The sequence below is a fragment of the Ranitomeya variabilis genome, chromosome 5 (genome assembly GCF_051348905.1).
Source record: "Ranitomeya variabilis isolate aRanVar5 chromosome 5, aRanVar5.hap1, whole genome shotgun sequence".
NCBI lineage: Eukaryota > Metazoa > Chordata > Amphibia > Anura > Dendrobatidae > Ranitomeya > Ranitomeya variabilis.
The window spans coordinates 672,362,615-672,381,176 of NC_135236.1; the positions used below are offsets into that span (position 1 = coordinate 672,362,615).

At 43.1% G+C, this 18,562-nt stretch overlaps 1 protein-coding gene across 1 annotated transcript in view; it reads left to right on the forward strand.

Annotated features, from left to right (window-relative positions):
• Nucleotides 1-18,562, forward strand: part of LARGE1 (LARGE xylosyl- and glucuronyltransferase 1) — a 431,493-nt gene that overhangs the window by 187,589 nt on the left and 225,342 nt on the right. The window contains exon 3 of the mRNA XM_077266800.1: nucleotides 12,685-12,980. Coding sequence (XP_077122915.1) covers nucleotides 12,685-12,980 — 296 coding nt within the window. The remainder of the gene's footprint in view (nucleotides 1-12,684; nucleotides 12,981-18,562) is intronic.

Sequence of the window (18,562 nt, forward strand, 5' to 3'; positions counted from 1 at the left end):
GTGCTGTCACAATTAGAGTGTAGCATTATGCCTGCACGCAGCCAGAATTTCTCCACCACAGCCGGCGCCGATGATGATGATGATGATGATGGTAATACGTTACTGGTATCCATTACTAAACAGAGGAAGAAAGGGAATCCAGCACAAGTAGAGGAGTAATTCACGGAAAGTCATTGACGCCATGAGCTGTAATTTACTGTGAAGCAGAGCGGTTCTGACGTTCATGTAAATGTGCAGCTCAGCAGCTTGTACTTGGCACGTGCTGCCGCGGATGAATTGTCTTCATACTGACACTAGTGATGGATAGACGCTGTAGGTCTGTATGTTAGATCATTCCCCGATCCCGTCCCACCATGGGCTGTGTTCGATATTTGCAGCTTTGTGTCCTTTTAGGTACCTCCTTTACTCTGCCTCACTCTGTTTCATATAGGAAAGACATACAGTATATCTTGGTACCATGTTAGCCAGTGGATAGAAGGGACCTGAGTAGTCTCGAAAGCTTGCAATTTGTTACTATCTTTTCAGTTAGCCATTAAAAGGTATCAACCACTGAGGACTCTCAATTCTAAATATTTTTCACTCAGTTTCAGCATTCTGGTGACACACTTCCTCCAGTAGCAACATTCGTACTCCATAACATCTATGTGCCCCACAATATCTCCGCACTCTCCATAACGTCTCCGCACTCCTCAACGTCTCCTCAGTCCACAACGTCTCCCCACCCACTACAACGTCTTCACACTCCACAATGTCTCTGCACTCACCACAACATCTCTGCACTCTCCACATGTCCACAATGACTCCGTACTCCACAACGTCTCCGCACTCTCCACAACGTCTCCACACTCCACAACATCTTCTCACTCCACGTCTTCACTCTCCACAACAGCTCTGCACTCCACAACGACGCCACAGTCCACAACGTCTCCATATTCTAAAACGTCTCTGCACTCTCCACAACATCTTTGCAGTCCACAATGTCTCTGCACTCCACAACGTCTCTGCACTCTCCACAACATCTCCGCACTCTCCACAATGTCTCCGCACTCCACAACCTCTCCGCAAGCCACAACGTCTCCGCACTCTCCACACCATCTCCGCACTCTACGACGTCTCCTCACTCCACAACGTCTCCGCACCCACTATGTCTTCACACTCCACAACGTCTCCGCAATCCAGAATGTCTCCGCACTCCCGACTCCTTCTTCCACAACATCTCCGCACGCTCTACAACGTCTCCGCACTCTTCACATCTCCGCACTCCACAATGACTCTGTACTCCTCAACGTCTCCGCACTCTCCACATCTCTGCAGTCCACAATGTCTCCGCACTCCACAATGTCTCCACACTCCACAATGTCTCCGTACTCCACAATGTCTCCATACTCCACAATGTCTCTGCACTCCACAACATCTCCGCAACTACAACATCTCTGTACTCTCCACAACATCTCCGCACTCCACGTCTCCACACTCCATAATGTCTCCGCACTCCACAATGTCTCCGCACTCCACAATGTCTCTGCACTCCATAATGTCTCCACACTCCACAATGTTTGCGAACTCTACAATGTCTCTGCACTCCACAATGTCTCCACACTCCACATTTGTGAACCCACAAAGTCTCCACACTCAACAGCGTCTTCGCACTCCACAAAGCCTCCGTATTCCACAGCGTCTCTACTATACACCGGCTTCGCAGTCCACAGCATCTCTGTACTCCACAACACACTCTATTGGAGTTGAGTCAATCAGCGATCTTCTGCTGTTTTGCTGATGATTTTTAGAGGACAAGAGAAGACATTGTTTTTATAAAATAGCACCTGGTCGCTCAACTGTCCCACCTCATTATCTGGACCTTCATGGAACTCCATCCTGACTCTTTTTTTACTTCTCCATGGTACTTGTTGTCCTCTTCTGAGAAATTTCATTTTGTTCTGAGACTTTTGGCCTGTGTAGGCCTTTGACTTCTCGCTTCACGATCAGCTCCTCGGGTGTGCAGCGATCCTACTCAAGTCAGAAGTCTAAATGCAGAGTGACGATGGAAGAGGAGAACATTGCGTGCTGTTGAGAAGTAAAAATGAGGCTGAAGTGAGCCGTGCGGATGATCCGATGGCAAGAAAATAACAATAATGTTACGAATAAAAACACAATGTTATGACATACACTGATTAGCAAAAGGATAACAATGTTGTGACCTTCTGACTCTGACTCCATATCTCACCATCCACGACAGCTTCGATCGTGAGATTACCATCATTTTATAGACAATCATCTTGACTATCTCATACATAAATGTGACTTGCAACTAATTTGTGTATGATTAATTATGCAGATTCTCGTCATGTCACTGCATTGTTACAGTCTTGCTCCTGGTGGTGGAAAAATCTTTTTCTTCCTGAATACTACAAAACACAACCTGTTCTCTCATTCCCTAATAGCTCAGTGTGTTATTATGATGATTCACAAGTGAGAGGTTACTGGTTCAGATCAAGGAGCATCCATGAAGACGATTTTCCAAGAAAAGAGAAACAACATCATCCAGCTCATCGATAGCCGTGTGTCGATCAATAAAATTGCCAAATTGCATCATGTGAGCGCCATAACAGCTGGAAGAACCCAAAATGAAGTTCGTCCATCCATTGAAAAGCCAAGAGGTGGACGTAGAGGCAAAATATCAGCGTCAACAAGACACCTCATCCCAAGGTCTATCAGTTGTGGTGCGACAAACACAGCAGTGGAGGCGGCTTCTATGCTTCATAATCATGAGATCACAGACATCGATTGGAACCTGTGTGTCACATGTTACACAAGTCTGGAGTGGTGGCCCAAAAAATGGAGAAGTGGACAGTAGAATATTGGAAATAGGAGATTTGGAGCGATGAGATGAAAGTCAATAGTCTAGAATTCTGATAGGGGCAAATGGGTCTGGAAGAAACAAGGGAAAAAGGGGCTAACGGATCAAGAATTGAAGGAAATGTCAAGTTCTGTGGAGGAAGCCTGATGATATGGGGTTGTATCATGGCCAAAGGCGTTGGATTCTTGACCAGGATTGATGGTGGTCACAATGCTGAGCTATATGTGAGTATTCTACAAGATGAGTTACTTCGTAAATTCGAGTGTTATGGGGATGAAAAGGACGACATATTGTTCCAGCAGGACAACGAACCGAAGCATACGGTGAGATTGGCGAATAAATGGTTCAGTGACAATAAAGTAGAGGTGCTGGATTGTCCCCCACAGTCCCCAGACCTCAACCCAATCCAACACTTGTGGGTAGAGGAGAAGAAAAAGCAAAATACATACCTAAGTGAGGCGACCAGTATGCACCAACTCTAGGAACGTGAAGAAGAGACCTGGGATCAGATTTCAGTCGAGACGTGCTTGAATCTTCTCGAGAGCTGCCCAGAAGGATTCAGGCTGTACTGAAAGCCAATGGTGGATTTATGAAATAATAAAAATTAAGATTAGAATTAGATTTTTAGGATCAAAACAGTGACAATGCAATGACATGACGAGAATCTGCATAACTAATCATATGCTAAATAGTCACAAGTCACATTTATATATGAGATAGTCAAGATGGTTGTCTATAAAATGATGTTCTTAGCAGTGGTGGATGGTGAGATACAGAACCTGAAACTCAGAAGGTCAGAACGTTGTTACCCTTTTGCTTGTCAGGGTGTCTCAGTCTCTCACATAGTAACACCGGTCTCAGGCTGTCTTTTGCGCAGCAGTCTTCCAGTTCACACTCGGGCATCAGCACTCCGACGTCTCTGGTGTGGCAATCCTCACAGTCGGGAATAAACATACACAGTCTCTTCTCTTGACTCACATCTTTGCCCTTCAGATGTCTAATCATAGGAATGAGCCTCTTTACTCCCGTTCTTGGGACAGACTACACCAACAGCAGTACAGGCTACAGCTTTCTCCTTTGCTCCTTTGGTCATTTAACAATGTGTAATTAGTGCTGCTCACCCCTACTTCTAGCTAGCTAAGACACAGACACTTCCTGCTGGGCAACTACAACGTCCATATGTCAAGCTATCTATTTTAATATGTTTGATCTCAAATAACAGGAAACAGGGCCTTTTATGCTCTCTGAACTTTCCCAGGGGCACGGACATCAATGCTTAATCCATTCTGTCCCAGGAAGTACTAACTAGAGATAAGCTGGACCAGTGGCCAGGTCAACTGGAAAGCATCCAGCCATATACCTGAGGGGATCCCCTGTTCCTCTTTTGATAAGCTGTCCTGGAGAGATGTCTTGTGTGCATCACGAAGCAACGATGACGTTGTACCAGGCCGTGTAATCAAAAGAAGAGAATTGGAGATGCCGGCAGGTAGGATGTGGTTCATAGGACTCCCTTCCAGCAGCCATTGAATATTGACCTATTCGCTAGACCAGGGTCCTGCAAATAGATTTGCTCATCTCTAGTATTAACTCAATAATGGACACACTGCAGCTCTAGCTCATAATTAATTGCGGCTCAGACCTCACCGACTAGGTACAAGTAGACCATACATTTGGTGATGGGACTCGGGTGGCAGCAGGTTTTAATATTTGTAAGAAGCTATCACTCTTACGATTCCGTCTAGATCCCACTACTACAACAGCACAAATCGGCAGCAGTACTAAGGGAAACTGGAAAAAAATACTAAAAAAAATAGAATTTTTATGCTTGAAAAACTGCGAATTAAAAAAGAAGATTGATTCGTGGGGTAACTTTTTGAATTAATTGGTTTTCCGTACAGTACAACATAAATTCCGCAAAGTGAAGCATCCTTCATCCTGTACTTTTTTTTGGTAGTTGTTAAGAAAAATTTCTCCATTTCTAGGTCTTTCAGCCTAAAGTTTATCTTCTATAATAGTTATAGAACTTCAATCAGAGGGGCCGTTTTTCTTCTCGGTATGACACTTATATTGTCCATTTTTGGCGCCTTCGAGCCAAGGTTTTAGAAAGTGTAAAAAATAAGAACTTCTGAGCGTTGTTTTTCTTTATAAGTTCATTCATAGTCTGAAAGACAGCTTTTTTTATTTCTTGGGTTCGGAAATGCTCAGAATTTGCTTTTTAAGTCAAACTTTTTTAGATTATTTTGGAATCTTATCAGTTGTGAAATGGTTTCCTCCAAAATAAAAAGTTCACCGAAAACAAAGTAAAGTAAGTCAAGGCATTGAAAATTCTCTTCGGGCATTACGATAACAATCAGTATGGGTCATCCTCTCTTGCATGAAAATTTTGATAGTTTTTTAGCATTGATATGAGACAAAAGCAGGGTCGGACGCACCATTGGTGCACCTGTGCAGCCCAAAAGATAACAAGGCCACTTCTACCTCCAAAGCAGGTGGAATTGTGCATTAGAATGAGATATTGGACTGCAAAGGGTCCATACTGTATATTGTTCTTGCACAGAGGCCCTCTTCTCTCTGTGTCCATTCCTGGACGAGAGAATACGACAACAGCATGGATACCATATGGTGAGACAATGGAGCTCTTGTGGAGACAGGACCCAACACAGATTGGTCCAGTCCCTTTGTTGTTCGGCAAATACCTTTGGAGCACACCCCAAAATTAAGGCCCCTGGGATCATTAATCAGTCAGGAATAAGTGCTCTTATGGATGTCTGTTTCCAATCAACAGCATAGATACCATATAATGAGACAATGGGGCTCTTGTAGAGACAAGACCCAACACTATTAGGTCCAGTCCTTTTGTTGTTCTGCAAATATCTTTGGAGCACTCCCCAAAATTAAGGCCCCATGGATCATTAATCAATCAGGAACAAGTGATCTTATGGATGTTCGTTTCCAATCATTGGCCCGTGTGAACATGTCACATAACAAATAAGTAAAATGCCCGTTGACCTGCCGTTTGGATCAGTGTTTGCCCTAAAATCATCGTTGTCGTCAGCATATCTCCCAATGTAAACACTCGATCCTCATACATTTTGCATCGACCCATGTATAGAAGCCACATAGATGAGCGCCGTTTGGCTTGGTATATTATTAACAAATGCAAACTCACCTTGAATTGTTGACGGGAGGGCCAGGTGTTTGCCCAAGGGTCATCAAAAAGAGAAACAAACATGAAACCCTTTGGTTCTGCGTGAAAAACCAACTCCATAATTGGAGCAAATTTTTACCATGGGGCTTCCTCTTTTCAACATATGAAATCATATTCTACTAGGGCTGATTTTCCATTTAGGAAGCATTCTCTGAAACCATATTCCAGACATATAAGCTAGTAGTAGGACCCTCAAGTAGAAGACCCTTTAAGTTCAAGATGCTAAGTTCAGATAATAGCAAACCTCGACATTGATTAAACTTTATATGTGGGAATTGACTCTTTAACTCCAGTTTAGTCATCGATATACCAAGGACTTTAATGTTCCCTTGACCTCTAAAAGCCACTTGCAATTTTTCTCATTCCTAACACAGTTCAAAAACACAATAATCTCCAAGATCACTCCACATTTACACTCGCTGATCCGCATTCTCCTGGGATCTCCAGATATCTTTCAGAACAGGCTTTGAATTATTGGTGGCTGTTTATATCTTTACTGGATAAGGCATCACATTAGCGGTAATTTTAGAGATAAAGCCTCCCTGCATATTGGATGCAATGTCCTTTCCAGCCCAGCACATAATTCAATGACGTTGTTTCATCTCTCAAGATGACAATCACTTCTAGCCCATTTGTGAGACGCCAACTCTGACATGGAAATCATATGTGTACTGTTCATGGTAGGCCTTGGATTACAATTCAGATGTCTCCAATTGTATGGAAATCTGTATAGAGCCGATCATGCCTCTGCTCTCGGAATTGAGAGACACTTAAGAAAAAGTCAATACCTTCTTTGTGTACGCTGACGATGCAAATACTAATGGAACTCACCATTATGGCAAGAGCTGTCGTCATCTGTATGTGGACAAAGTAAGGAATATAGACTATATTTATGAGATCACCATGAACATTGACTCCTAAATGTGGCTCAATTAATCTGAATGGTCTTTAACCAAGGTTGGTGGCCTTCACTATAGGCCTGAGATCCTTCCAAGTTAGCTTGCACCAAAGTGGCTTAGGTGTTTGCCCAACCTGGTGTGTCTGAAAGGTTCTCAAAGACACTGTGTGTCACGCCCGACTATACCTATGCACTACTCATGGCGTTTGCTCGGGGTACTTTGTAGGCAATTCACTCTGGACTCCTCATGGACCCTTTCCAAATACTTGATTGGCTACCCTACTATCTATGGCTGGTGTGCATCATGCATGTAGTACAATACTCTAAGAAACAGATGTATTGTCCTAGGGCAGAGTAGCTCACATAGTCTTAGTTCAAGTCCTTGTTGGATGAGTAGGCCTTTCACTAGACCTCATGGCAACCAATCTTACTGCTTCCTCAGTCCACATTGACCCATCAATGGCTTCCAGTGTCTCAATCAACCAATTTATTGGCTTATTTCTTGGTGGCAACACTCAGGCTTAGTTTTGTAGAACTTGCGATCTCCAGGTTTTTGACTCAGGTCTCCCACCGAGGCTTCCGGTCTCTAAAGTCCCATCTAGGGCTCACCGAGACAACACAGGGCTATACTCAGGCCTGCTTTCTTGACGCCCCCTTGAGCAGATCCCCGTGACACTACATGCAATCAACTCCGCACTCCATGTTCTGCCATATTACACCCTCTTTTTAACATCTTTAATGTCCCTCCTCATACAATCCCACTGCAATCTAAGAGCCACAGTTTTAACTCGTATGCGGTTTCCATCAGACAACCAGGTTCATGGTGTCCAGCTGTGGATTCGTAAGAGATTTGTGGCAGAAAAATCTGCAGAGTGCCGATGGATACTTACAACGGTTCACTATCATTGTCATCACTCTTAACATCAGGATGGGAAGAATTGTGACCTGTATGGGAATCTAGCAGTAAATTATAAATTTTGATAAAGGAGAAATGAAATAATACACATCTGTCAACTCAGAATTCCCTAACAGATTAGGTCGGTAATGGTAAATGGTATCAACAGCTGTATCATTTGTAGAAGCTGTCCGCAAGTGCTAAGTTTTCCTACAGCACTCCCACAGGCAAGATGAAGTATTACACAAGAAGTCATATTTCTGAACCTCTAGAGCTAAAACACTCTTTGTAGCTGATTGATGGGGGATCATGTATAGGGGGCCTAACAGAGTTTGGCACTGTGGTTCTGGTGTCCACCATGTATCGTAGTTACGTTGGAAAGTTTTTCTATAGATCAAATACAAAAATATATGATGTGAATGAGATTACTAAAGTATAAGATTAATCAACTGTGTCTTTACTACATTTGCAAGTAACGCTACCCGCTCTGTAATTAGCTAACGGATCAATCAGGAGGTCACGGCGAGGTGGACACTTGCTCAGTAAACATCCCCTCAATGCCTCTCCTGGCACGGAAAGAATTTTAACCATCATCTGAAATTAGACATTTACGCACATACAGGCGATAAACGAGCAACTATGGCCCATGCTCTTAATTAACAGATCAATTAAGCAGCAAACAGCCAAATTAAAAGAGCAGAGTCTTTTCACATCCACAGCCTTAATTACCAATCCACTCGTGGCTTTAATTAATGGACCTGGCTTCAGTAGCGGGGATATTCCACCGAGGTCTGAAAGAGGCTTGAAGGAGACGTGTTCCTCCAACTTATAGAGATGTAGACGACACTAGGAAGAGGATTTACCACTTCTAAGACATTCATTTCCTTTTTTTTTTCTATTTTCTGTATTGAAGGAGTTGACTTTGAATAATTGACGCATAAAAAAGTCTGTTCGCTGGCGATCACAGTGTTATATACATATCGTGAAGCATGAATCATCCTTAAAAAGTTAGGTGCCAGTATATGGATGTAGATAGTGAGTTTTTATGGCCTTAATCTAATGTATCTTGGAGAATATTTTTTCCTGGTGCCTCTATTCTTAGGCGCATATCAAGAAATGAGAAAATGCAGCCATAAAACATGGAAGTAATGTTCGACTTTGAAGTTGCGTCTGCATATATTGCAGTGAAAGTTGTATATAAGGTTATGGCACGCATATTTATCAACATCATGGTTGGATACCCTAACACAGGAACTTATTCATAATTTTTCAGCCTGTAGGACCTAACACTTACATGGATTTTTTAGCCCATCTGCTGATTTCAATAGGATGTGTGTAATGCTTTCTTTGGCCTGGGGAGGTGCTGTAATGAAACTGAATAGTTTCCTGGTTTCACAACAAAAGGGAGATTTCTCATAATGTTTAAAAAGGAAAAAGTTTTTTGTGCATTTTTCTTTGTTTATTTTAATAATTAAATAACTCGGCATGCACAAAGGACACATAAGAGAACCATCGACATATTGTACATGTGGTACCGCAATGGGGTTAACATAAATGCAACTATATTGGAAACCCCACTGTGGTGCAACATATAGAAATTACGATTGAGGTTTTTCCACCTAGTGGAGAGTGAACTGCATATATCTTGGAAGTAGTGATGAAGGAACATGCCCGGATAACGTATTATCCAAGCATGCTCGGGTGTTATTCGAGTATCTTGGGCATGCTCAAATAATATGTTCAAGTCCCTATGGTTGCATGTTTTGTGGCTGTTAGACAGCCACAATACATTCGGGGATTGGCTGTTTGTTAGGCCGGCGTCACACTGGCGTGTTTTACAGACGTATGAGAGGCGCAGAAAATACGGATTGCATACGGTACCATGATTCTCTATGGCCCTGCTCCTATCTGTCGTATTTTACTGATCCGTATTATACGGTCTTGTACGGCCGTAGAAAATCGCAGCATGCTGCGTTTGTCACCGTATTGCGCAAAAAAAATCGCCAATGAAAGTCTATGGTGGCGAGAAAAATATGGATTACACACGGACCAGCAGTGTGACTTGCGAGAAATACGCAGCGGTGTTCTATAGAAAAGCCGGTAATTCAATTGCCGGCTTTTGCTATCTCCTTCACAAACCCGACATGATATGAGACATGGTTTACATACAGTAAACCATCTCATATCCCTTTTTTTTTGCATATTCCACACTACTAATGTTAGTAGTGTATAACCAAACACAAAACAAAAATATGCATAGCAACAGATGATAATCATAAATACAAAAAATCAAAATCAAAAAAGCTATGTCAAGAGGACTAATATATATATGGGTAAGTCGCTATAAAATATGATTCAAAAAGAGATGCGGGTCCAAGGACCCAGAAAAACGATCAAGAACCCAATTCAAGATATAAAAATATAAACGTACGGACCCTGGATCTGGTTTACCTGCCCGCCCCAATTGAGGTAATGTGTATGGACTAATTATACTAAGTTATTTGGGCCTCTGGTTTGGCTATGTCTATGTATGGTGGTGCTTATGGTGGTATGGGCTTTATGATCCACCACTTACAAGTATGGGGTAATCTCTGATCCTGGCTCCGTGCGTTCTTTACAAGCTCTTTCAGTGGTGTCTTTGTACACCCTGTGGTACTGAACCTCACCGGTTTCTTATATATTATATGGTTAATATGTGTATTTTTGTACAATAATAAAGTTTATATTTTTATATCTTGAATTGGGTTCTTGGTCGTTTTTCTGGGTCCTTGGACCCGCATCTCTTTTTTAATGTTAGTAGTGTGTATGTGCAAAATTTGGGCGCTCTAGCTTGTAAAATAAAGGGTTAAATCGCGGAAAAAATTGGCGTGGGCTCCCGCGCAATTTTCTCCGCCAGAGTAGTAAAGCCAGTGACTGAGGGCAGATATTAATAGCCTAGAGAGGGTCCATGGTTATTGGCCCCCCCTGGCTAAAAACATCTGCCCACAGCCACCCCAGAAAAGGCACATCTGTAAGATGCGCCTATTCTGGCACTTGGCCACTCTCTTCCCACTCCCGTGTAGCGGTGGGATATGGGGTAATGAAGGGTTAATGTCACCTTGCTATTGTAAGGTGACATTAAGCCAGGTTAATAATGGAGAGGCGTCAATTATGACACCTATCCATTACTAATCCAATAGTACGAAATGGTTAATAAAACACACACATTATTAAAAAGTATTTTAATGAAATAAAGACACAGGGTGTTTTAATATTTTATTATACTCTCAATCCACCTGAAGACCCTCGTTCTGTAAAAAAGGAAAAATAAAAAATCAACAATATACCATACCTTCCGTCGTTCAGTCACGTCCCACGATGTAAATCCATCTGAAGGGGTTAAATAATTTTACACCCAGGAGCTTTGCTAATGCAGCTGTGCTCCTGTCTGTAAAATTTTGAGAATGAATGGAATGCAGGGGAATGTCCTGTAGTTACCTTGAGTCGCGGTGATGTGCCCTCTGCTGGATGTCCTCATATGAACTCAAGCCTGGGAAAAGTTCCCACACTCGAGTTCATATGAGTTCATCCAGCAGGGTCGCATCATCGCGACTCGAGGTAACTACAGTACATTCCCCTGCATTCCATTCATTCACTAAGTTTTACAGACAGGAATACATTCCACACAGAGCCATTCACAGCACTACAATAGGCTGCAGACACTGCGGGGGGCTTATACGGAGACCCCTCCAAGGAAAGGCCATCAAGTCATTCAGGATGAACCATATTTAGACTGAACGTTCATTATGTGTCAAATATCAGATTAATCCCTTTAACACAGATCAGTAGATGAGGAGTCCAGTGCCCTGTGCACACCACGTCAATAAGTACAGCCACAGCCACCTTTGGGAGGGGGACCGACCGCAGCCACCGGGGGGGATTGGCTGTAGCCGCACTGTGCACAGCGGATCCTACATGACATCAGGAGGATATAACCGGCAGAGGTCGGGAACGTGAGTCACCAGTGATAGGAAGAGGCCGGCGAGGCTGATGTCCCCTCCGCGGTGAGGACGGGCGGCTATTGTTGTGCAGGGGAAATCGCCATCTGTTACTCTGCCATAATTCCGCTATACAGACAGCCAGCAACAATGTATCACAGAGCGGAGCATCCGCCGCATGGCACGCAAAACGTACCACCGCAACGCAGAGCGGTGACTGGAGGGGAGTATGCGGGCGCCGGGCACTGATTGCAGGGGAGTAGGGAGGGACTAATCGGACTGTGCCCGTTGCTGATTGGTCGCGGCAGCCATGACAGGCAGCTGGCGAGACCAATCAGCGACGCGGGATTTGACGGAAGTTGCCGACAGAAAGACGGAAGTACCCCTTAGACAATTATATATATATAGATGTTCTTGAGATGAACACTTACCCTTATTTATTGTATGTCATCTTTGTAGGTCATAGTGGACAAAAAAACCCCCAGAAAACCACTTGCTATATGCCAGCAATTTAGTATTATGTGACAAAACCAGATTAATGATTTCTATATGGAGTACCGCAATGGGGTTTACAATACAGTTGCATTTACGCAAACCCCAATGCAGTACCACATGTAAAATTTATAGTTGTGTTTTTTTCATGCCATTTTCTACATGCAATGTTTCATCATCATTAGATTAGATGGGAAAACACTCTTAACTCCAGCTGTTGCTAAGTTAGATCATATATTGCCATTATTATGCACAACAGTCTGCTACACCTAGAACATAAATCTCTTTCCTTGTACGAAGAGCCTGTAGATGGATATTTTTTTTTTAAAACTTTCCCTTATTTATTTTTTTTTACAGATGGGAAGTCTGTCTCCTTGTCCCCGCTGGATACCCAGCCTCACAGTCCGCGTTATGCAGCTTCCAGCCAGCGGGAGAGCCTGGAAGTGCGTGTGCGAGAAGTGGAGGAAGAGAACCGGGTTCTCAGAAAGCAACTCAGCCTGGTGCAGGGTCGGAGTTCATTACATCGGCACGGAAATCGTTCGAAAACTTACTCTATGGAAGAGGGCACGGGAGACAGTGAGAGTTTGCGGGCTGGCATTGTGGCTGGTAACAGTTCCGAGTGTGGCCAGCAGCCAGTAGTCGAAAAGTGTGAGGTATGAAAAGTTGAATGTTTATGTATAATGATGGGGTACCATTGAAGGGGTGGGTTGTCCAACATCGCTCTTTCGCATAGAGAGGTGAGCAGTGCCGATAAAATCAATAAGCAATCTATGACTCTCCAACTGAAAGCTGCAGAGAAGGCAAGAAAGATAAAACTAAAGTAAAGGCAATATATTTAAAACTTTCCCAGGGCATATACATAATAAAAAATGTTTGGAAGTGTAAAAAAGAATAAAAATAGCTATATATATAATTTATATTTATATATATATATATATATATATATATATATATATATATATATATAAAATCAAGCTATACCAAATTTAAAATTGAATTTTATAACTATACAGTGTAAAAAGTGCTAAAAAAAATAAGTAAAATAGTATAATAAAACGTTGCAAAAAAAATCGGAAACAACCAAAAAATGATTTCCATCTCAGAATAAGTGGTCATAAATAGAAAGTATAAATTCGATAAAACTAAATTAAATATTGTGCAAAAGTCGTAAAACAAATTTATATATATAGATATATATATATATATATATATATATATATTTGGTATCGCCTTAAGAATAAACTTAACAATTTTTTGCATGGGGAATACTATTAATAAAAAATAAATAAATAAAATTCCAGAACTACAGTTTTCCCTTCCCTTAGTTATATGTAATTTAACATGATGGTATTAATAAATTGCAATTTATCACACACACAAAAAAAATCTATTATATGTTTGAAAAAAACTATTTTTATAAAAAAATATAAAAGAAGTTGTGAATTTGACAATGAAAAATCAAAAAGAAAAAAAATAAATCACAAGACAAAAAAAAAAAAAAGTTTGTCCCTAAAGGGTTAATAATGCGCTTAATTCCTGTCTGGCTAATTATGAAACGGTGGTCTACTTTGTGGTCTTCGATGAGTAAAGACAATCACCAGGTGAGGCGAGATGGGTAGTCGTAAATACATGGGTGCCCATTAATAGCACTTTACCTTGAGCTCTCGAGCCGTGCCAATGTGCTGCACTAAAGCCTTCCATTAAAGGTATTTTAGAGCGCATTAACGAACAAAAGATGTTTTCTTCCTCCTCGGAGCTTATTATTATTATGCAATTATTTTCCTACAAAGGACATCACTACTGAAGAAAAAGCTGTGCTCTTCTCATTATCAGGTATAACTCATGTTGCGTTACGGTGATGGCAAGGATTTCCTCTACCATCGGGGACGACTCTGGCAGATCATTCCAGTGCACTGGGACTCTGTGGCCAAGGCCGCAAAGATAACAAGGCTTCCTATGCAGGCTCCTGAACCCCAGTGCAGGCTTCCCACTACTAGTGTCTTCCTGTGTGATAGAGAGGTCTTAGGGACCGCTTAGATTGGCTTCTACAGCTTGCCCTTTTATTGCTGCACTCCTTACTAACAAACCTCTCAAACCACCAGAGAAATTAGCACATTGGCGAGGAAGTCTTGAACAAGGTCCTCAATGATGGGCACCTTGTAGTGGACCTATAAATATCTCTTGGTCTTACTAAGCCCATCTTGGTTTGATGGTTTGGGGTTAGTTGACCCAAATTAGAGTAAAACTGTTTTTTTTCTTTGCACCTGTGGCCACCTGACATCAAAATTAGTGAGGCCTTTCAAAAAGGCTTAGTCTTCCACCTATCAACCTGAGGAGACAGTGGAGGTCCTCATGTTCTAAACCCCATGTGTGGTCATTCAGTTGAAGAGGTAAGATGGCTGTGACGAGTCCACCCCCAGGCCCATCGCTGAGGTTCTCACTGAAGAATCAACACAGTGGCATGTACACTAGTGGTATGGTCGTTCAGCTTGGACCCATTAAAGAGGGTTGACCAAAGAGTGGTTTAAAAAAACAAAAATACGAGACAGGATTCTATCTGATGCTATGAACCGTCTGTTCTGACCCTTACCTGTTTCCTACTAGTTTTTTTTTTTCCTGGTCCTAACTCGACACAGGAAATGTTCACTCAGCCAATCATTGACTGCAACATTGACACTCCGGGTCAAGGGATTGGCAACATAGGCATTTCCTGTGCATGGAGACTGGACCAGGACGTAGAGATCGAGCATGGACCACAATGTGATGGGCGATAACTAAGGGTTTCTCTTATTTACAGTATGTATTTTTTTATAAAACCATTTTAATCTCTTTGTCACACTTTTTTCTCCATTGGACAGCTTCTTTACCTTCATTGGTCATCTGAGTTTTTTCCTGTAAACTATCCATTTTCATTCCAGGTTTGATTCTAGTTGGACTATGAATTTCCAATAGAGATGATCAAATCTTTTGAGATTCAGATCCGGAAGATTAGCTCTTGTCCTGCTGCTGGCGTCCCCAACCTGCTGCTCTTTGGTCCTCTGATCTGCTTCCCTCAAGTCCTCCAATCTGCTCCTCTCCAGTCTTCGAATCGGCTCCTCTCTGGTCTTTCTGTTTTTCTCTGGTCCTCTGATATGCTCTTTTCTGGTTTCTCCAATCTGCTCCTCCCCAGTTCTCTGATCTATTCCTCTCAGGTCCTCTGATCTGTTCCTCTCCAGTCCTCTAATATGCTTCTCTCAGGTTCTCCACCCTTCTCCTCACTAGTCTTTTGATCTGCTCGACTCAGGTCTTCCAATCAGCTCTTTTTTGGTCCTCCAATCTCCTAAGCTCAGGTCTTCCAATCGCTCTTCTTTGGTCCTCCAATCTGCTCCACTCAGGTCCTTCAATCTGCTTTTCTCCGAGCCTTTGATCTGCTCCTCCAATCTGCTTTTCTCTGGTCCTCCGATCTGTTCCTCTCACGTCTTCCAATCTGCTCTTCTCTGGTCCTCCGATCTGCTCCTCCGATCTACTCCTCTCAGGTCTTCCACTCTGGTCCTCTGATTTGCTCCCCTCTGGTCCTCCGATCTGCTCCTCTCAGGTCTTCCACTCTGGTCCTCTGATCTGATCCCCTCTTGTGCTTTGATCTTCTCTTCTCTGGTCCTCTGATCTGCTCCTCTCTGGTTCTCCAATCTGTTCCTCTCAGGTCTTCCAACCTGCGCCTCTCTGGTCCCCTGATCTGCTCCTCTCAGGTCCTCCGATCTGCTCTTCTCAGGTCCGCTCTCTTCTGTCTTTGTTTTTCTCTTCTTTTCTAAGCCCCACACAGTTATTTGGGGTTTCACACTCATTATTGACATGTGTGTCATACCCCACTTGACTGCGTGTGACACGATGCACATCAAGGCATGAGGCCTGGAAAAGAACAGTAGTGCCAGAGGCCCAGATATAGAAGAAGTTAGAAAACAAAGGAGACGATTGGATGACCAGTGGCAGCGATAGATATATGAAGAGGGACAAAAAGTAGTAATTATAACATAACCCCTCACCCTCCCATTACCGGGCCTCAGAATGAAATCCCCAAAAATTTAGATTCCTGTAAATTTTGGGGGAAATTCTTAAGAAATTCATATAATTAAAATTCAATTTAAACATTTCTAATTTCTACAAATCTGGCATTCAGTTTTCTGGAAATCGTAAACCCTCCCGATCATATGATTGAAGGAGTTGTGGAGCTGCGGGCAGAGCTCAGTGCTTTGTATAGTGGCTATGAATGGTACTGCAGCCTCTCTCCAATTGCAGCCTCTAGCATAGAAGGGGTTATCGGTTTGTTTCCGCCTTTGCTGACTGTGCTTGAACATAAGCATCTCCCAGGAGAACGCGGTTCAAATGGGGCGTAAAACTAAGATTGACAGTGCGAGTCAGGCAGATCTCTCGCTAGGGTTGGTGGGGGGGAGAGAGCTAATTTCGCTCAGGAATATTCATATTTCTCCCATCGTGATGTTTTTTCAACTTATTGTCCTTTATATGGTATAATAGGGTAATTCGCAGTATAATGGCCATTTGGCAGGTAAAGTGGTCGGATAGAGGAACGGAAGCCATCCACCCCCCCTATATGAAGTGTGTATGAATCCTAATCCCGCTAGTCCCCTGTCGCCGTCCGCATCTCTGACAGCTGTGTGAATGGAGCGAGCTGTGTGAGTTACTTATGCTGCTCTGCGCATTTCACTCAAGCCTCAGTGCACCACATACAAGTCACAAAGTGACACCCGCTATAGGAGAACGCAGCGTTCTGCGAGGACGAGGTCCCCAGTCACCGGGCTTCCATTATTGCTTCCATCACTTCCCTGGACAAGGCTGTTTTCGGAAAACTTCTTAGTACTTGAATATAAGGTCCACAATAAAGGAACTGTTGCAATTTGTGGGTTTCAAGTGTTGAAGCTGCTGTCACACTGCAGCATTGCACGTAAATGCAAACTCCACTAGATGGCAGCAGAGTGGAGAGAGGGCTGAAATCCTGCTCAGAGCAGACCAGCAGAACTGCAGTGAGGCTACCACCAGGTGGCATCAGAATAGTCAGACAAGCCGGGTCGATACCAGAGAGTAGCGAAGTACCAAGGGGATTCCAAAACACTGAGTCAGAAGAGCGCCAAAAGGTCAGTACCGGTCCGTAACAGAAGTACAAGAAGGAAGAGACAGAATCAAGTCAGAGCCAAAGCAGAGTCGAGTTTCGGGGAATCCAAACACACATAGTGACACACAGAGTCAGGCCGGGAAGAGAGGAATGAATAGACATGGGCAAAGGCAACTAAAAGCAGCAGGACAAACCAGGGTTTTACCAGAGCCAACTACACACGCCGTAGGCAGGAAATATAACTGGCACTGCATGCAGGATGCAGCGCAGAGAAATAGCAGACCAGACACGGCCCCTGACATGACCAGAAAGGGAAAGGAGAAACAAGACCCAAATCCCGGTCTGGATCATGACAGCTGCTCAGGGACCCAGCGTAATGTGCAGGTCATAGAGATTCTGTGCGCTCGACAGGTTTTATTCGGATCTGTCCTGAATGAAAGGAAAAAGTAAAAAAATAAAATTTATGCTTAACTACTGTAGGAAGAATTTATAGTATATGTGTCATGTGAGACAGTGAGGGGAACCAAACACGAGAGCCACTATGTATCCCCAGGATGCACACAGAAGCATACTAAACCCGCTAGAGGGCATTGTAATTACAGCCACAGCTATGGATACAATGAAAAAGAGAGTATGGACTTGGTCAAGCTGTTTGACCAACTCAGATTTAGGAAAACCTGACATGGGCTTTTATTTTTGTAGAAATCTGCAGGATGGTACTCCACTTCGGGTCTTGGGAGTGACCCATGTCCATGATTCCCATTTAAACTTTCAGTTAAGGGTTGGGCGTGTCAGTGTTTTGTTTGCAAGCATCAAAGAAGGGGGCTCTGTACAGGACTGGTCTGTGTGAGTCTGAATCCAGGCCAAAGGAAGCAAAGCCATTGACGCACCCATGAGTGTTACAGCGGTGCCTTCGCCCATGACAATGGACTGATATGGACTTTCTGGCTGCTGAGTATAAAAGCTCTGGATTTATTTTCTGAGTTTTTGAAAATAAAGACATTTATGTAGAACTTTCTTGGGTCACTGCCTAAATACCGCACAGATGAGAAAGCCGCTGCCTTACATATGGTGGAGAATGCGGGCAGCGTGAACTAAGGCATACCCTAAAGCAAGCTGCATGTCTGTTAT